This window comes from Schistocerca gregaria, chromosome 1 (assembly GCF_023897955.1).
Source record: "Schistocerca gregaria isolate iqSchGreg1 chromosome 1, iqSchGreg1.2, whole genome shotgun sequence".
In the NCBI taxonomy this organism is placed as follows: domain Eukaryota; kingdom Metazoa; phylum Arthropoda; class Insecta; order Orthoptera; family Acrididae; genus Schistocerca; species Schistocerca gregaria.
Window position 1 is genome coordinate 572,971,334 of NC_064920.1, and position 21,943 is coordinate 572,993,276.

The following is a 21,943-nucleotide window of genomic DNA, read 5'->3' on the forward strand; positions in this document are numbered from 1 at the left end:
GCCAAACGTGGATGCGACCGTCATGATGCTGTAAATAGAATCTGGATTCATCCGAAAAAATGACGTTTGGCCATTCGTGCACCCAGGTTCGTCGTTGAGTACGCCATCGCAGGCGCTTCTGTCTGTGATGCAGTGTCAAGGGTAACCGCAGCCATGGTCTCCGAGCTGATAGTCCATGCTACTGCAAACGTCGTCGAACTGTTCGTGCAGATGGTTGTTGTCTTTCAAACGACCCCATCTGTTGATTCAGGGATCGAGACGTGGCTGCACGATCCATTACAGCCATGCGGATAAGATGCCTGTCTGCTAGTGATACGAGGCCGTTGGGATCCAGCACGACGTTCCGTATTACCCTCCTGAACCCACCGATTCCCAATTCTGCTAACAGTCAACCCATAACGACCAACGCGAGCAGCAATGTCGCGATACGATAAACCGCCATCGCGATAGACTACAATCCTACCTTTATCGAAGTCGGAAACGTGATGGTACGCATTTCTCCTCCATACACGAAGCATCACAACAACGTTCCACTAGGCATCGCCGGTCAACTGCTGTTTATGTATGAGAAATCGGTTGGAAACTTTCCTCATGCCAGCACGTTGTAGGTGTCGCCACAGGCGCCAAGCTTGTGTGAATGCTCTGAAAACCTAATGATTTGCATATCACAGCATCTTCTTCCTGTCGGTTAAATTTCGCGTCTGTAGCACGTCATCTTCGTGGTGTAACAATTTTAATGGCCAGTAGTGTATTACGAGTTGGTACCCCCCTGCCCCAGTGCCACCTAGACTGACGTGGCTCAAAAGAACTGAATTCTGCAAGAACCTATCAGCTACTTTCTGGAAAGGGATGAACGATACTAAAAAAAGTTTGCAAGAACGATTGAAGTGCAGACGAGCCACCATCAGATCAACGGCGGGCAGCACGCAGCCCACACGTTACTCACTGTCTGTGTTTTCCTTATGTATACTGACACTGATGTCTGAGGTTTTGATTCAGTATTTAACTCAACGAAACCTGTAATTAACGAATTTACCAAAAAATCTGATATTACGATTGTACCGAAATGCAAATCGCTTGGTATTGTTCCCACAGTAGCATTTAATTTAGACATCTTATTAATTATTCCTCAGTGTTGTCTTTGAGATTCGGTACAGTGAAATGCTTTTCAAGCTTGGCATTGTTGTTGTTGTTGTTGTGGTCTTCAGTCCTGAGACTGGTTTGATGCAGCTCTCCATGCTACTCTATCATGTACAAGCTTCTTCATCTACGAGTAACTACTGCAACCTGCAATCTTCTGAATCTGCTTACTGTATTCATCTCTTGGTCCTGCTCAACAATTTTTACCATCAACGCTTCCGTCTAATACTAAACTGGTGATCCCTTGATGCCTCAGAACGTGTCCTACCAACCAGTTCCTTCTTTTAATCAGGTTGTGCCACAAATTCCTCTTCTCCCGAATTCTATTCAGAACTTCCTCATTAGTTACGTGATCCACCCATCTATTCTTCAGCATTCTTCTCTACCACCACATTTGAAGACTTCTATTCTCTTATTGTCTAAACTATTTATCGTCCATGTTTCGCTTCCATACACTCCATGCAAATACTTCCAGGAAAGACTTCCTGACACTTAAACCTATACTTTATGTTAACAAATTTCTCTTCATCAGAAACGCTTTCCTTGTCATTGCCAGTCTACATTTTATATCCTCTCCACTTCGACCATCATCAGTTATTTTTCTCCCCAGATAGCAAAACCCATCTACTACCTTAAGTGTCTCACTTTCTAATGTAATTCCCTCAGCATCATCTGATTTAATTCGGCTACATTCCATTATCCGCGTTTTGATTTTGTTGATGTTCATCTTAAATCCTCCTTTCAAGACACTGTCCATTCTGTTCAACTGCTCTTCCAGGTCCTTTGCTGTCTCTGTCAGAATTACAGTGTCATCGGCAAACCTCAAACTTGGCGTTAGTTGTTTGTAATTCAGCTTTAGGTTATACCTTTGCTTGTTCAACTCTGCTTTTAATTTTATTTTTAACTCAGTACACATGCTCTTTGCGTTATTATTTAATTCAACAACTGTCTGTTTCGTGCCTCTTCCAGAGAATTTGCAAAATTAATACCTTCAGCTTCTACACTCCCATTTAATTCAGTTTTACTTGCATCTATCTCAGCATTAAATTGTTCTGTAAAGGTTTTGAATAGCTCTTCTACATGCTGATCCATGCTTTTAATCAGTATCGAGCCAAAGTGATTGCGACAATACATTTATTAACTAATTTTGATAACAATTTTCACACTATGTTGCCACCTTTTTTGAATAAATAATAAATTTTTGGTTATTAACACCCTTTCTTCATTACTCCACAATACACACACACACCAATAAAAACAGCTTGAAGCAAATACAATTCACCAAACAATGCTTGTGTTATATTCTTCGACATTGGTGTAATCAATGGATTCAATGATCGCTCACTTACCACACAATTATTTTTAATGCATTTTCATTGCAGTGTTGGTAATGACTTCTGCACTGCCCTAGTCTAGGCTGTTGAGCCCGTTGCTAAGCACAACAACAATATATTTCGCTGAAATTTGTCTTCGTATTTACTTAATTCTTCTCATGCCAAGTTTCTTCGCTTTTCCAGCACAGAAGTATTCTGGGTCCTGTCACTACCATAAGGAAGTGCTCCCTCGTGTAACATGTGTGTGTGCTGTGATAAAATTTTACAATCGCAATGAATTATTAATTCTGACCTTCTACCTTTTGCTTCGACGCTCAGAATAATCACGCGCATTTCTTCATCGCTGCATATTTATTTCTGCATATTCCTTCTGTTCTGGTAGCTTAAAATTTTACTCAGTTCCAGAGCTCTACTAAATGGTTAAACCATTTCTGCAGAAATACTGAACTATTGACTCTTGTTTACAACCAAGAAAGTCTTCATAGTAACTCGTGCTAATACGTGGACTCTGTATGATGTTACGCGAATGTCTGCTCTAGAGGACAGAATATTAACAACATTCAGTTTCGTCTCTTGTTCTCTTGCTGTACCGCTAATGCTGATTATCTCTGGCTGAACAAACTACTACTACTCGTTGCTCTATGGCGCATCTACAGTCCGGGGTGACACTGCGTAAAATAAACCGCTCAGATCGGCAGCTACCGTAAGGCGTGATAAATCAGCTATCGCCGAACCACCGCAGGAATACTTGTCCATCGCACCATATTACATGCACCACTGTTCCAACTTAAGCTGATCAGATTTCAATGAGAAAAAACCGGGACACCTGTGTTTATACTTTTTACTTAATTTCATTACTACACGCTTTCCTTTTTGTCAGATACCGTGATTATGAAATCAATAGTAGCACTATAACGATGCAGCAACTGAAACACTCATAAGAAGGATATATCTTCATTTTGTGAAATGGAAAGAAAAGTGTAGGTACATTACACATAAATATAATTCTTTTCTTCAGAAATAAAAGAGATTGATATACGCTGTTTATTGTTATAGCCTGGATGCGTTTTCTGCAATGTTTATAGTCACTAATTTAAACAGGTATAATTTGTTAATTCTAAAAGCTATGTAATATTTCTAATCAAAAGAAGATAAAAATGGAATATTTCATCCTTAAGATTTACCTTTGCTATATTTATCAGAAGAATGAGAAAGAAGATAATCATAAAATTCTCTTCAAGACGAACTGAAATGAATTTTTATAATAATGGTAGCTGTCTTTCATTCTTTAACGTTTCATTAATTGAACACTTCCGCTTAGGCATTTTCAACAGACACCATAGTTTCTGAGTTCCATATTCACATTTACTGTTTGCTAACAATAGTAGATGGTAACTTTGTCCTCACAGTTGATCATCTGCCAGCTTTCATTTCTAAGTGTTGTCAGTTGTTCCAAAAATCGGTAGACTTGAAGTTTTGTCACTGAGCGAGTGAAATCTTCTAACAATACACCACTCTTTCGTTTAACTCCAGACTGTTAGAGCATGCCAAACAATCTATGAATATAAAGGGCCATGTCCTGACTGACTGAATGCCATCATCGCCCAGCCCAAACCACTACGGACAGAAACCTGACTTTGGAGAAGGTGTGGTTCGTATACCATAGGCGTCATTTAAGTAAGGATTTTTCGAACTTCCTATCCTAAGGGGGTGAAATAGGGGATGAGATCTTTTATGGAAATATTTTATTATGAAAGTATTTTTAAATCTAAATCTATGAAAATTTAAATTTGGCTTCTCAGAAATAAAGAAATATGTGCTTCATTGTTTTTGGAAATTCAGCCCCTATGGGGGTAAAACGGGGTATGAAAGTTTTTATGGAAATATTTCATTGCACAAGCAGTTTTTGAAACTAAATCTATGAAACTTTGTATTTGACTTCTCTACTAGAAATAAAATATATTGATGTCACTGTTCTTGGAAATTCAATCCCTAAAGGGGAGAAATAGGGGGTGAAGTGTTTTATGAAATATTTAAGTGCGAAAGCGTTTTTAAAACTAACTCTTTGAAAATTGGTGTTTTGCTTCTCAGTTAGAGAGGAAAAAAAACATGTTTGTTTTAGAAAATTCAACCCTCAAGAGCGAGATATAGGGTCATACCGATTCACTGACTCGTCATTGCCCAGCCCACACTGCTGAGGATAGAAACTTGGAAGTTTGGAGACAATGTGGATCTTATAGAAGTAGGCGTCTTTTAAGAAGGGATTGTCCGAAATTCCACTCTTAAAGGGGTGAAATAAGGAACGAAAGACATTTGAAATCATGTCGTTATTGATAGAATTTTGACGCTAGAACTACGAAAAATAGTATGTGGTTTCACAGTCAGAAAACAAAAAATACGTGTTTCACCATTTTTGGAAATTTAACTACTAAGGGAGTGGGTAAAAAGTTTTATGGAAAATAAATAATTACTAAATAACTACTAAAGGATATTTAAGGCTACATCTATGACTACTGATATTTGACTACCCGGTTAGAAACAAAAAAAAGAAGGTTTCCAGAAATTCAATGCCTAAGGGAGTGCATTACGGGATGAAAATTTTTAAGAAAATATTCATTACATTTTAAAAATTTTAAAGCTAAATTTATGAAAATTGGCATTTCACATCTCAGTTAAACGTAAAGAAATTTTGTTATCAGATGAAAGTTGTAATGGAAATATCTTCACAAGAACGCTAAAGCCAGGATTTAAAAAAACTTTGTACTCTGGCTACCAGTATCACTTTCTGGTCAGAAGTAAATTTGGAAAAGACCATACTTACATGGCCTTAATTAGCGTGAAAAATTTTGGTGTTTGCAGTTTGTGAACATCGTTAACATTCGATTAAATAAAAACAAAACAAAATCTCTTCTGGCCATACAGCCTACACGTGAGCGAAGCAACGAGCACTAAGCGTATGTGAAGGGAAATGAACTCCAGGTACACCTTCCAGAACCATGTGGACTAAGTCATGGTGTCCCACAGGGCTCCATTTTAGGTCCCTTTCTTTTTTTGGCCTACATTAATGATTTCCCAACACACGTTAGGGATTCTGAACCAGTACTTCTTGCAGATGACACCAGTCTATTGATTGAAGGGAATAATGAAGTAAATCTTACTGCATCTACAAAAGATACTACAAAAGGAGTGTCTGAATGGTTTACCAGAAACAGGCTAATAGTTAATCCCCAAAAAACGGTACTCATGAATTTCCACACTGATCAAAATAAAAATCCGGCACAACCTGTAATATCTATAGATAAGCAAAACATTAGTGCTATCAATGAAACTAAATTTCTTGGGTTTCATATCCAGGAAAATCTTAAATGGAACACTCATATCACAGCCCTAAATTCAAAACTAGCAAAAATGAACTATGTGGTAAGAGTTCTCTGCAACAGTACTAGTGCAGAAACAGTTAGGGCTCTATACTTTGCTTGAGTACATTCAATACTGAAGTACGGTATCATTTTCTGGGGAAATGTACATCAGGCCATAACAGTTTTCATGAAACAAAAGGCAATTATAAGAATAATGAAACAAGTGAGCAGCAGGAAATCATGCAAACCTTTCGTTAAAGATCTAAAGATCCTATCCCTTCTCTGCATTTATATACTGGAAGTAGTCACACATGTCAAAAAAAGCATACTGAGAAAAGAAAACCTTTTTCCTCAAAACAAAAAGTGTCCATGATTACAGTACCAGGTCAGACAGAGACATACATGTTAATCATTGTAACACCACATTATGCCAAAAAGGTGTATATCATGCAGGAACAAAACTTTACAACAGATTACCAAGACATATAAAATCTCTTACTGTACTACAAAGCTTTAAAAAGTCTGTGACATCCTACCTTCTGAAAAACTGCTACTATTCAATCTCTCAGTATCTTATGCAAGAAAAAAGTGTAATTTGTATCTTCAATTGTAGAAATAAGTTATAAATATACAATATGTCAAAATTTGTAATTATTAAATGTCTAGATCCAATTTGTCATAAAAATTTATAAAATGTATGTTTGACATTTGAAAATCCAATAGCTAAAAAGGTTTTCTGTCCAATATCCTGTGCACAGTATATGTACTTAAAGAGATTTATATGGACAAATAAATAAATAAACATCACCTAGGAAGGCGATTCCACACATAGAGTTGTTGTTGTTGTTGCTGCTGCTGTTGTGGTCTTCAGTCCTGAGACTGGTTTGATGCAGCTCTGCATGCTACTCTATCCGTGCCAACTGGTTCCTTCTTCTTGTCAAGTTGTGCCACAAACTTCTCTTGTCCCCAATTCTGTTCAATACATTCTCATTAGCTATGTGATCTACCCATCTAATCTTCAACATTCTTCTGTAGCACCACATTTCGAAAGCTTCTATTCTCTTCTTGTCCAAACTATTTATCATCCATGTTTCACTTCCATACATGGCTACACTACTTACAAATCTTTTCAGAAACGACTTCGTGACAAATCTAAACTCGATGTTAACAAATTTCTCTTCTTCAGAAACGCTTTTCTTGCCATTGCCAGTCTACATTTTATATCCTCTCTACTTCAACCATCATCAGTTATTTTTCTCCCCAAATAGCAAAACTCCTGTACTACTTTAAGTGTCTCAATTCCTAATCTAATTCCCTCAGCATAACCTGACTTAATTCAACTACATTCAATTACCCTCATTTTGCTTTTGTTGATGATCATCTTATATCCTCCTGCAATATTCTGTCCGTTCCGTTCAACTGCTCTTCCAAGTCCTCTGCTGTCTCCGACAGAATTACAATGTCATCAGCGAACCTAAAACTTTTTATTTCTTCTCCATGGATTTTAATTCCTACTCCAAATTTTTCTTTTGTTTCGTTTACTGATAGCTCAATATACAGATTGAATAACATCAGGGAGAGACTACAACCCTGTCTCACTCCCTTCCCCACCAATGCTTCCTTTTCATGTCCCTCGACTCTTATAACTGCCATCTGGTTTCTGTACAAATTGTAAATAGCCTTTCGTTCCCTGTATTTTACCCCTGCCACCTTTAGAATTTGAAAGAGAGTATTCCAGTCAACATTGTCAAAAGCTTTCTCTAAGTCTACAAATGCTAGAGACATAGGTTTGCCTTTCCTCAATCTTTCTTCTAAGATAAGTCATAAAGTCAGTATTACCACACGTGTTCCAACATTTCTACAGAATCGAAACTGATCTTCCCCGAGGTCGGCTTCTACCATTTGTCTGTAAAGAATTCACGTAAGTATTTTGCAACTGTGACTTATTAAACTGACAGTTTGGCAATTTTCACATCAGTCAACACCTGCTTTCTTTGGGATTGACATTATTATATTCTTCTTGAAGTTGGAGGGTATTTCACCTGTCTTATACATCTTGCTCGCCAGATGGTAGAGTTTTGTCAGGACTGGCTCTCCCTTGGCCGTCAGTAGTTCTAATAGAATGTTGTCTACACCCGGGACCTTGTTTCGACTCAGGTATTTCAGTGCTCTGTCAAACTCTTCACACAGTATCATACCTCCCATTTCATCTTCATCTACATCCTCATCCATTTCCATAATATTGTCCTCAAGTACGTTGCCCTTGTATAGACCCTCTATATACTCCTGCCACCTTTCTGCTTTCCCTTCTTTGCTTAGAACTGGGTTTCCATCTGAGCTCTTGATATTCATACAAGTGGTTCTCTTTTCTCCAAAGGTCTGTTTAATTTTCCAGTAGGCAGTATCTATCTTACCCCTAGTGAGATAAGCCTCTACATCCTTACATTTGTCCTCTAGCCATCCCTGCTTAGCCATTTTACACTTCCTGTTGATCTTATTTTTGAGACGCTTGAATTCATTTTTCCTGCTTCATTTACTGCATTTTTATATTTGCTCCTTTCATCAATTAAATTCAATATTCTTTCTGTTACCCAAGCATTTCTACTAGCCCTCGTCTTTTTACCTACTTGATCCCCTGCTGCCTTCACTATTTCATTCCTCAAAGCTACCCATTCTTCTTCTACTGTATTTCTTTGCCCCATTCCTGTCAATTGCTCCCTTATGCTCTCCCTGAAACTCTGTACAACCTCTGGTCAGTTTATCCATCTCCTTAAATTCCCACCTTTTTGCAGATTCTTCCGTTTTAATCTACAGTTCATTGTGGTCAGAGTCCATATCTGCACCTGGAAATGTCTTACAATTAAAAACCTAGTTGCTAAATCTCTGTCTTACCATTATATAATCTATCTGATACCTTTTAGTATCTCCAGGATTCTTCCATGTATACAACCTTCTTTTATGATTCTTGAACCAAGTGTTAGCTATGATTAAGTTATGCTCTGTGCAAAATTCTACCAGACAGCTTCCTCTTTCATTTCTTACCCCCAATCCATATTCACCTACTATGTTTCCTTCTCTCCCTTTTCCTACGCTCCAATTCCAGTCCCCCACGACTATTAAATTTTCGTCTCCCTTCACTACCTCAATAATTTCTTTTATCTCGTTATGCATTTCATCAATTTCTTCATCATCTGCAGAGCTAGTTGGCATATAAACTTGTACTACTGAGGTAGGCATGGGCTTTGTGTCTATCTTGGCCACAATAAGGTGTTCACTATGCTGTTTGTAGTAGTTTACCCACACTCCTATTTTTTTAGTTCATTATTAAACCTATTCCTGCATTACCCCTATTTGATTTTGTGTTTATAACCCTGTATTCACCTGACCAAAAGTCTTGTTCCTCCTGCCACCGAACTTCTCTAATTCCCATTATATCTAACTTTAACCTATCCATTTCCTTTTTTTAAATTTTCTAACCTACCTGCCCAATTAAGGGATCTGAGATTCCACACTTCGATCTGTAGAACGCCAGTTTTCTTTCTCCTGATAACGATGACCTCTTGAGTAGTCCCCACCCGGAGATCCGAATGGGGGACTTTTTTACCTCCGGAATATTTTACCCTAGAGGACGTCATCATTTAACCATACAGTTAAGCTGCATGCCCTCGGAAAAAATTATGGCTGTAGTTTCCCCTTGCTTTCAGCTATGCGGAGTGGAAAGGAACTATTGGGGGATGAGAACTGCACATGCGCAGCAGGAGAGAGCGGGCAAAGCCCATATTGCCGAACTTCATTGCTGCGGATAACAGTCAGGCTCATTTGCATACGGTACATTGTATTATACTTTCAGATCTATGAAGGGAATAATAAATATTAAAACCAATTTTGATCAATCATCATTAGATAAATATTAATTCACATCATTAATTCACGTTCACCGCTTCACAGATTTATCCTACGTGATGTCGGGGGGTGAGAATCGCTGACACATCTTTGTGAAGACAAAGTACAATTTTTCTCAAAACAACATTGAAGCTGCTTGCAATAATTACTATTTATTTCAATTTGAACTGCATTATATGTAAAAATTTAATATCCAACAAAATTAACTTCAAGCACAAACCGAAATCATTATATTTGCTTGACAAGTGCTTCTGCTCAATAGAATTTTTAAAAATGTGTAAGGTGTGTGTGTGTGTGTGTGTGTGTGTGTGTGTGTGTGTGTGTGATGATAGTTAAGTGTAATCACTGCTTGTAAAAAAGAATTAGTGGTAGAAAAGACTAATGTAAAGGAGTATCGTAATAATGGTCAGTAAATGGTCATATTTTTCGTTGTTAATGGGCATTATGAGTGTAAACTAATACTTTCAATATTAGAGTGAGAGACCGCATTTATAATCTATTTAACAAGCAAACAATTAATCTTCATTTGTGAATAACTCCAGGGAATCTGACTGATAATGCCAAAAACCACTGATATCTCGAAAAATAACAGTTACTGTCATTTTAGGGCCTTATCCAGTTTGTGCCTTGAAAATGACACAGGTTTACAACATCGCGGGAGAAGCTTAACTTCTCCTTGGACAATATGTTGAACATTATAGTCTACATAATTAAAAGGATACAAATTCCTAATCAAAACAGCTAGGAAGTTCTCATTATTGTGTATGCAACTGATATGTTGACAAACACATTTTTTTTTTTTTTTTTATTAAACCACAACTCTTTAAGAAATATTCTTCCAAAGTCTACATTGTAATACCATTGTCACTTCTGTCTGAGTCTGTTTCCAAATAATCTGATATTAAATTTACAATGATAGGTTTAAGGCTTATATCCATCCTCACTTCCTTGGCAAATTCTTCTCTCTGAAGCTTTTCAGCATGTCACACAGTCTGTGCCCATGTTACAGCTGGGATGTTGTCTGTTTCCTCATTCACAAGTGGTTCACTGTATGTTATCTTGAATGTTTTGTTTTTTTCTCCCACATAACCTTAAAATCCTCTGCCCACATTAATTCAATGGGGTTACAATGACAGTGACACGTGGGTAAATGCAAAACTGTGTGATCCCATTCACATGCAAGGAAGTCAAATTTGTACATTTTGTCATTAGTCTCATTTATAAGGCACTTAATATTTTTACTTTTAAGCTGGGGAAAAATATCCGCTTTTCTGGTGTCTGTACTTGATTTTATCTTTACGAGAGTTGAATTACAGCTGGCAATGACCTACTTTGAAGCAAGGTATGACAAGAATTGTGAATCACGTTATGAAACTGATAGTGTTCATTGCCAAATGGTAATCACTGCTGTTTTCCTTGCATGTAAATACAAGTTTATTCTCAGAACCAAAACCAGAAGTAGAGTGAGCATGCATAATCATCTGAGAACCCATCCATGTGAGAACTTTAAAACTGCCAGTAACGTCACTCATTTTTCAACAGATCTTGTTGGAATGATCCTAATTGACCCATGTTTCATCAAGGTAATACACTGTTGAACTACTTCCTTTTCTTGTACCATGAATCTTTATATATAGAGTGTAGTTCATGCTGCACCTAGGTCACTTCTTTGAATTAAAAACTCTCTTCTTAACATATCTTTAACCAGCTTCTCTTAAAATTCCTTACCTTGGCAAAGCGCTTACCACTGAAGCCTGCATAACTGTAAAACGTTTTTGTTATGTCAGGCATTCATCATTCACATGAAGAACTTTAAAACATCATTGTTAAAACCATCCACTTGTGTTACAGGTTCCTCGTAATTTTGACTTTTCCATGCGACATGAAACCAACTGTTTCTACATTCTCTACAGCTCTGACAACTTTCTTTACAATTCTCTTTAAATTTTTCTCGGCCACCACCATATGGTTCTTGAGTCCATTCTTATGTTTTCCAATGTCAACAGTACGAGACCTGCTTTTAAATTCATGTTTGAAAAATTTATAAATGCGGTAAATAATCCACCTCGGCTGCTTGTGAAGCACTTCACGTTCATTGTCATCACCTGACTTCTTTTCAGATCACATTTAAACATTTACAAGATACACATTCACAGCTACTGTTGCAATAAAGAAAGAAAGGAAACAAGGAAATGGATTGTTGAAAGAATAATTCGGTTGTCGTGAAGTGCATCAACAGTGCTGCATATAGGAGGGAGATTCTCACTCTCTAGCTGTAACTCTCTGCTAACCGCTCAGAAAGAGAATGGATATTATTGGCCGTTAGTGGCAAGTGGAGGGGGATGTGCAGACCAGCTGAAAATTGGGCTGCCTTCTTACATGACGCGAACAATAGTATTCAATAAGCACTGCTAACACAAGCAGCATAGTCACATTCTTCACACAATGAACTTCACATGCTGTAATCCCGTTAGGAGAAATGTCATAAGTGATGCTCCTTTGTACCTACTTTGGTTTGGGTTCTATTTGTCTTGAGGCCCATAAAGTGGAAGGCCAGTAAATTATGGGCAGGGGTAGGTAGTACGTGCTTTTCTATTCAACGTACTTCTCTTTCTTTAGGCACGAGGTGACTTAAACCAGATACAGTAAATATTGTGAAAATGTATATTTCTATAACGTTCTGCTTCTAGAAATTTGTTGTTCTGAAATATTCAAGTAACTAAGAAATATTACTGCAAGCATTTTGTTTCTCAATAAAAAAATTGGGCAACTATGTGTCCCAAACGATTTTCTTGGGACTCCGGAAGATTTTTCTTAAAACAGGGACCATTCTGACAGAACAGGGATGTTTGGTCAGCCTATTCAAGTTAAAAAATATTTTTATAGTGACTATCATCATTTGTAGGCACTACAGTATAAACATTCGCAACACATCACTGTCAACAGTGACCTCTCCTGCAACTCATAAACACTTCTGTCAATGAGGATAGGTCAAAGGAATGCAGGGATCCCAAGAAAGATGAACAATCAGGCAATGAAAAGCGCAGGGTACTGCAATCACATGCATTCTAGTTATGCTAGGTAAGCACACATCACTCTATGTAATGAGAGGAAAAGTAACAATTATTTCCTGCAGTTTGTATTAATACATAACTAGCTTTTGTGGCTACAATTCTGCTGCTTAACTTCTCAATTATTGGCAGCTTTGAATAAGGCATGTAGCTCTCCTTCATTGCAATTTCTCCACTTTTAATACTGTGTGGATTCTTTCATATGTGTCAGGTGCTGCCTGTCTAGTTCATCAAGTAATTAATTAAATGGTGAAACTGACACAGTCTAGTTGCTAAAAAAAAAAAAAAAAAAAAACTTGTTTACTACTGCATCAAAAAAAGACAGACTGACACAATACTGACTCTTCAAAATCTGGAACAATAGTGCTCTTCAAGGCTGCTGCTGGTGGTCATTATATAAGCTACATTTTAACAATTACAATGTTAGATCATGCAGTGTTTCAATCAGACCTTTTAAAGTTTACAATAAAGTTTTCACTCACTTTACAAAATTGGTTATAACATTTGGTAGTACCATTTGTTACAATGCTTACGAAATATTTAGCAGCCGAAATAATGATCTTCATGTCCAAATTATTTGAAATACATTTCTAGAATAATATTTGAATTACTTTCATTTATAATTTTGTAAATACAGATTTGCTCTTGCTACTGACATGAATCCTGCATCATTACGATTAGGTGAATGATAATTACTATCAGTTTTCTAAGTGCTAATTTTGTGAATAATAGACTGTACTTTCACTGATATTGGTTTTGATGTATTTTCAGTTAGTGATGAGATGTCAAGATAAATTAATTATATTTAATCGTAACTAGACAAAGAATGTCGCAAGATGACTCAATTTCATAAATACAATACACCAGTAACATTACAATGCATGCTCATTCACCTATGTAACTTTGCGTAAATTTTGTTATGTAGTATCAGATTCACCAAAATGGTCTGAACCACTGCTGTCATCAAATGTCATCCTATCCTGGTACTTTACAGTATGTTACAGTTATTACCCCCAGATTGTAAGGGATATCTTTTGAAACTTGTTAATAATCATACAGGCAAACATGAAAATACTAGTTATAAAATCACCATAGAACACAGAAATGAAATTGTTGATGATCCACTTCTAATAGCTACTATACTTAATGATCATTATATTAACGTATCCCAAAATCTGATCTCAACTAAATGCAATCCAAAGAAAAAGGTGATAACTCCAATAAATGAAAGGACAGTGTACCTATATCCCGTAACACCCAAAGAAGTACAAATGAATATCAATAAACTAAAGAATAAAATGATCAGCGGATTTGATGGTGTCCATGACAAAATTATTAAGTATAGTAGCAATAATGTTATCTCTCAACTTGTGGACATAATCAATGACTCCTTTTAAACTGGTGTCTTTCCAAGTAAACTTAAAACAGTCAACAGTAATACCAATTTTTTAAAAGTGATGACAAGTTTGATATTAAAAATTTCAGACCACCATTATTATTACCTATATTTTCGAAAATAATTTAAAGGACAGTGTATGGCAGATTGCTAGACTTCCTAAGCAAAAATAAAATTCTAGTAAACGTACAGAATGATTTCAGAAAAGGCAAATCTACAAAAACGGCCCTCTTCAATTTCCTAAAACTTGTTTACAAAGCTATTGAGGACATGGAACTTATCTGTGGGTTCTTTTTAGACCTTTCCAAAGTGTTTGATCATATAAATAATAATCAACTATGGTTAAAATTATATAATTATGGTACCGGTAACCACGGTGTTTCCTATAAGTGGTTCAAGCGATATGTAATTGATAGGAAATGAAGAGTGCAAATTTCTCTAGATGGAACTGTGTATCATTCTGAATATAAAACAGTCAATTGCGTTGTGCCCCAGAGCTCAGTTTAGGGACTATTGTTATTCTTGGTTTTTATTAATGACCTATCACAACAGTTTTCAACAATTGATACTATATTATTTGCTGATGATACCAGCTTCATTATATAAGGGAAGAATGATTAAGAGATGCAGCAAAAAATAGACAAAACAGCATAAGTGGCAGAAAAATAGCTTAAAGATAACTGTTTGGTTGTCAATGACAAGAAAAGTGTGTAGATGAACTTCAACCATACAAGGAACAAAAATAGGACCAATGTAAAATTCACATTATCAGATAGCCAAATTCAGCAAAAGAATCACATAGAAATTTTTAAGATTATGGGTGGATGAGCATCTGAGAAGGGAAAGATGTATAAAGCTTAAAGATTTCTGAAATACTGAAACAGTGTTAAGTGCTTATTACACATACATGCACAGTCTACTGAAGAATGGTGTAGTATTCTGGAGATGCCTGAAAAGCAGCCTTTTAAGATTAAAAAAAAGCTGTAAGATTAATAAGTGATGTTGCTTACAGAGCATCATGTAGAGGTATCTTTAAGGAATTTAAAAATCATGATCTTACCATCTATATTTACATTTTAAAGTATCTGCTTCATTAAAAACCATCAAGTTTCAGATTTGAATGGTGAGATCCACAAATATCAATCAAGTAACAACGATGACTATCATAGAGATGTGCACAGAAAATCAATATATCAGGACATCTGTTCACAAAACAAAAATTCTTTACAGGCCATTGCCACATAACTTCAAAAAAATGTCAAACATTAATAAATTTAAAAAAAGAACTAAAACTATCTACTAATAAACAACAGCTTCTACAGCATTAATAAATACCTGGAAATTTGCTCAAATTCATAGGTCTGCTTCATAACTCTATAAACAAAAATTCATCATTATCAAACCATTCCTAGATAAAACTAAATTTCTTTTATCCATGTATGCATCTAATTATGCACCTAACTTTTGTGCCATATGCTACTATGCCTATTTAAGTAAAGGACTGGTATTTAATAGTTTTAGTATAATCAAACAAAATGTTTCACTTCCTTTTATTTTATCTGTATGTAAGTAATAATTTAATGATCTAATTAAGTAGAATAATGTTTTTGTTACAAAGATGTGTTGATACAAATAATAAGGTTCTGTACATGATGTAAATATATAATATTTTATACTGTTTAGTACTTTGTCAACTCCAATACCACAAATGTGATAATACAGGCACTAATTAAAAAATAAATAAATATATAATTGACCAAGCGGGAAAGCGCCGGTAGACAGGCACAATAAAATAACACACAAACACACACACAGAATTTCTAGCTTTCGCAACCGACGGTTGCTTCTTCAGGAAAGAGGGAAGGAGAGGGAAAGATGAAAGGATGTGGGTTTTAAGGGAGAGGGTAAGGAGTCATTCCAATCCCGGGAGCGGAAAGACTTACCTTAGGGGAAAAAAGCATAGGTATATACTCGCGCACACACACACACATATCCATCCATACATATACAGACATGGATGGATATGTGTGTGTGTGTGTGTGCGCGTGCAAGTATATACCTACGCTTTTTTCCCCTAAGGCACACACACACACACACACATATCCATCCATACATATACAGACATGGATGGATATGTGTGTGTGTGTGTGCGTGCGAGTATATACCTATGCTTTTTTCCCCTAAGGTAAGTCTTTCCACTCCTGGGATTGGAATGACTCCTTACCCTCTCCCTTAAAACCCACATCCTTTTGTCTTTCCCTCTCCTTCCCTCTTTTCTGAAGAAGCAACCGTTGGTTGCGAAAGCTAGAAATTTTGTGTGTGTGTTTGTGTGTTATTTTATTGTGCCTGTCTACCGGCGCTTTCCCGCTGGTAAGTTTGGAATTTTTGTTTTTAATATATATTTGGATAGATAGAAACATCTATTCTCTAAGTGGCAGCAGAACACACACATAAAGACTGTTATAATTAGCAAGCTTTTGGAGCCAGTGGCTGCTTTTCAGGCAGCAGGGTTAATGGGGAAAGAAGAAGGGTGAAGGAAAAGGACAGGGGAGGTCTAGGAAAAGGGATAGATTTTAGGAAAGTCACCCAGAACCATGGGTCAGGGAAGACGTACCATGTAGGATGAGAAGGAAAGACTGATTGTTCAGGACTGCATCTGATGAGATTTGAAAACCTGAGAGCTCGAAGGTGGAAGACAGGGTAATATGCAAGACAGAGATTACTACTAAAACATAAGAGTGAAAAGCTAAGTGCATTGTATATATCTGATGGTGGGAGGAGGGTGGTGAAAAGCAGACAGGAAAGACAATGAAAGATGTAGAAAACTAAAATGGACAGAAGCAAAGAGTAGTTACAGTGAAGAAATGCTGAGACAGAAGAAATAAATATAAATTAAGGCCAGTTGGGTGGCGAGAACCAAGGACATGTTGTATTGGTGGTAGGAGGGTGCATAGGGCAAGTCTTGCAATGGGGACTGTCACATGGGTAGGAGCCATAGAGTAGGGAAATGGGTGCAGAAGGAGCATAGGGTCTGACAAATGGAGAAGTATAACTTTATCTATAAAGATTTTTTTATATGGAAATCTGTCTTCATTTCTGTTTAATATTAAGAATCCTTGTATACTTTGATTCCTTCCATGTTCTACAAAACTGCAACCCATATACATTTTCAGTGAGTCTGTGTTGGCCCAACCTTTTCTGAATTTTTAACCTACTGCTTCCTTCGAGAAATTCCTGGTGTTTAGTTAGGGCAATTGTGTCCTATTAAGTGCTGATTTTAATTTTTTTTTTTTCGTCTGAGAAGAGGCAGAAAGATTCTGTAATGATGGAAGTGGCTGGAAAAAAAAAGGATAAAACATTTACTGTTGTTTTCAGTATAGTGATCATTGTGAGATGAGCTGTGTATGTTATTTTTGTATACTCATGTTTGATTCAGCTTAGTGAAAAACATTTGCACCAGAAAAACTGCTGTTACAGGTACGCCGGACATTCATGTTACTGCTTGAAGTGCTGGCCATGAGTGTGCTGGTTCTGATGGACAGGCTAATGTATGAGATCCTGTCTCTCATAAGCAGGCATGCACTTATCCACTACACACAGACAGGTATATTAATCTGTACATTCTTCATTTTGCTTCTCTTTCAGTTTTCCTCATAACCTCCCAGTCTATTTTTAAATGCAAACATTTTTCTAGATACCATATTTTTTTACAAAGCGTGACAGTTTATATGTGATGTATTATGGCAGAGAAGGGAGCCTGTGAGCACTGGAGGTAGTGCCACAGGTTACCCCTAATGTCATAATACAAAACACACATCATATTAATACAAATAAATCCACTTGATAAATGAGGTTTAAATCTTTGAAATGCATTGTGGAAATAAAGGAAACACTGACTGGTAACACTAAAGTGGTTGTTTCATTCAAAAATTATATTTTTAAAATATGTATTGGGTTTGTGCTTATATAGCTTATGTTCTAATGTCCATTAAGCAGCAAAGTTAGTAGGGTCAAATGCAATATTATGCATGACACAGATCATAACTTTGTTGATATTAACTTCCTTTCAGAAACCAGAGCATTTTTGTATAGATTAAGCGAGTAATCCACAAACAGCTAAAACCAAAGACTGTCTTTACCTTTTGCTCACAGCCCACAGTAATATGTGACAGGATTCAAATAATATATAATGAGAATTACAAACAACAGTAGAATACACACAATCAGCTCAAACTGTCTGCAGTTTTCTGTAGAAATTAACGTCTATATAAAGATGATCACATGCACGATTCGTTATGAATAGGAAAGTAGGGCAGAGAGTGAGCTCCTGTGAACAGTTCAGCAATAGGATTGCTCTTATCAGATGTGATAGAAGTATGTGCGGATGTTGAATGGATAATTCAGTACATAAAGGGAAATGAAAATCTAATAATCATGGGGGACTGGAATGTGATTGTAAGGGAAGGAATAGAAAAAAGATTTACAGGAGAATGTAGGCTTGGCAGTATGAGTGAGAGAGGAGAAATACTAAGTGAGTTCCGCAATAAATTTCAGGTTGCACTAGTGAATACTCTGTTCAAGAATGGCAAGAGAAGGAGGTATACTTAGAAAAGACCCAGAGACATGGGAAGATTCTAGGTGGGTTACATCATGGTCAGGCAGAAATTCTGAAATAAGATATTGGATTGTAAGTTGCCTTCAGTTTTTTAGACTCAGATCACAATTCAGTAATGATGTAGAATGGACTAAAGTATAAGAGAATTGTCCAGAAGAATCAATGTGGAAGGAAGTGGAACACTGAAATAGTGAAGAATTATGAGATGTATTTAAAGTTTGCTAAGGATGTGGATACTTTGAGAAGGAGTACAACAGTAATCAGTTTTGTTGAACAAAGTGGTCATCTCCAAAAAGGGCAATCACAGATGTTGGACAGGCATATACAGATACAATGAAGATTGCTGTGAAGGAACCTTGGATAACATGAGAAATACATTGTGTTACTTTAGTTCCCTCTTTTAATAGGAATGTAGGGGTAGATAGAGAGATTTGACCATGTGGGAGGTTTGACTAACCTTTGGAACAGAGAAATATGGTGCTATCTTGTGATAAATATTGAGATTACTTTTGTGTGAAATATCAAAGCTAATGGCTCTTCTTCTTCTTCTTTTTTTTTTACCAATCTCAGTATTGCTCATTTCTCTTGGAAGTCTGTAGGTAAGTCAAACTAATATTAATCAGGATCAGATTAAATGCAATTTATTTATTGGTTATTTCTCTTTAATTTTATATAATAATTTCCTAAATATTTCAAAATATTTTATTGTTTATCGGCAGTTTTATTAAGAGGTTGTGTCTGGGAGGTCTGACCCAGAATTTTAAGAGATGTTTGACCTGACAATTAGTTTTGCCTTACTGTAGTTTCAATGATATACTGTTTCATTTCTTCAGGAAAGCCTTTGTAGGGAAACCTGGTAAAAATATGAGGCAGAAGGTGTCCTGTGAGAGAATGAAAGAAACACTTATTCAGATTATTTAAAAAGGGGAAAGTATCAGAAAGGCTGCAGAAAATTTTAATTTGGACAAAACAAAACATTGAAAAGATATGTTTGGAAAGTAAGATGTGGCAAGGAAGCTACCTTTAAAGCAAAACATGTATCTAGTTGAATAGGGTGTTTTTTTTTTTTTTTTTTTTTTTTTTTTTTTTTTTTTTTTTTTTTTTTTTTTTTAATGGACAATGAATCTGGTCTGACGAATTATTTAATTTAGACCAGTAAATTAAATTATCGTTTAGCGCCAGTTCAAGATAAAAAATTTGTTTATGAATATCCTGCTGCCCCTCGCCAATACAATCACAATTTCAGCCTTCCAAACAACTGGAAAGATAATGAAGCAGCAGATTATAATTCGTTCTGTGGTTTCATGCTACAGACAAAGAAATTATCTCTGTGAACTCCACAAACTACAAGCTTAGGAAGGGCAACCATTTTTAACATAACAGCTCAGGATTTCTTTGATAATTTGAGCAAAGTTTTTGACAAATATGCCTTTGGTCCTGAAAGCTTTTGTAATGTATATGAGACCAGAGTGATCACATTTCACCAACCAGGGAAGACAATTGCGAGTAGGGAGAGAAACAAGTTTCAAAGATCACATCAGTAGAAAAATGTACCAAATTGAAATTTTTGTTCTGCAGCAGAGTGTGTGCTGATATGAAACTTTCCTGGCAGTTTAAAACTGTATGCCAGACTGAGACTTGAACTCAGGTTCTTTGACTTTGCGGACAAGTGCTCTACCAGCTGAGTTACTCAAGCATGACTCACAACCTGCCCTCAAGGCTTTAATTCTGCCAGTACATCATCTCCTACCTTACAAACTTCACAGAGGGCTCTCCTGCAAACTTTGCAGAAGTAGCACTCCTGGAAGAAAGTATATATTGTATACAAGGCTTAGCCACAGCCTGGGGGAAGTTTCCAGATGAAATTTTTACTTTGCAGCAGAATGTGCGCTGATATGAAACTAGCCTGCCAGGTTAAAATTATGTGCCAGAGCAAGACTTGAACTAAGGACCTTTGCCTTTTGCAGGCAAGTGCTCTACTGACTGAGTTACACAAGCATGACTCACGGCCCACCCTCACAGCTTTAATTCTGCCAGTACCTCATCTCCACAATATCCTTTCTTCCAGGCGTATTAGTTCTGCAAGTTTTGCAAAAGAGCTTCTGTGAAGTTTGAAAGGTAGGAGATGAAGTGCAAGTGGAAGTAAAGTTGTGAGGAAGGGTCATGATTCATGTTTGGGTAACTGAGTTTCTAGAGCAAAGTTAAAGGGCCTGAGTTTGAGTCTCAGTCTGACACATGGTTTTGATCAGCCAGCAAAATTTCATATCAGTGCACACTGTGCTGCAGAGTGAAAATCTCATTCTGGAAAGATGCCCCAGACTGTGGCTAAGTGTTGTCTCTGCAATATCCTTTCCGCCCGGAGTGCCAGTTCTGCAAGGTTTACAGGAGATCGTCTGTGAAGTTTGGATGGTAGGAGACGAGGTAATGGCAGAATTAAAGGTGTGAGGGCGAGTCATGAATCATGCTCGGGTAGCTCAGTCGGTAAAGCACTTGCCCGCTAAAGGCAAAAGTCCTGAGTTCAAATCTTGGTCCAGCATGCGGTTTTAACCTGCCAGGAAAGGGGAACATTAGTGACACTGTGTTGGACTACTAGTGCTGTTGGTACTGCCTTGCCACCCTTATTTGTGTTCCCTGGAATAAGTGAGTGATTTAATGAAGGTTGATGCTCCTCCAGGATCAGAGTTCTGCTGTTGTGACAGAGGGTGGATGATTGATGAGAAGTTTGAGAAATTTTTGATTCATTTCATCAAATTCTCCAAAACACCCCTTGTTCAACCAACATTAATTATACTTGACCCTCATGAGTCACACATCACTCCAATAGGTGTAATGTTCACCAAAGTAATGGAATAACACTACTGGCCTTGCTGCCACTTAACAGCCATAGACTGCAGCTGCTAGACAGGGCTGTATTTGGCTCTTTTAGGACTTTTTAGAATAAAGCATCTCATGGCTAAATGCGCACATATCCTGTGGAGGTAATTTTTAGACATTCAGTTCCCAGCTTAGTTGAAGTAGCATTTCCTCACACACTTACTGCAGTCAATATCCACAAAGATTATTCTGCACTGGTATTTGGCAATTTAACACCAACATTTTTAGAGAGAATGGTTTTTAGGGCCATA

General features: G+C 36.9%; 1 protein-coding gene across 1 annotated transcript in view; it reads left to right on the plus strand.

Moving 5' to 3' along the window:
* The window catches only part of LOC126361248 (protein sneaky), a 260,828-nt gene that overhangs the window by 125,030 nt on the left and 113,855 nt on the right, over nucleotides 1–21,943 (plus strand). The window contains exon 8 of the mRNA XM_050007779.1: nucleotides 17,681–17,807. Coding sequence (XP_049863736.1) covers nucleotides 17,681–17,807 — 127 coding nt within the window. The remainder of the gene's footprint in view (nucleotides 1–17,680; nucleotides 17,808–21,943) is intronic.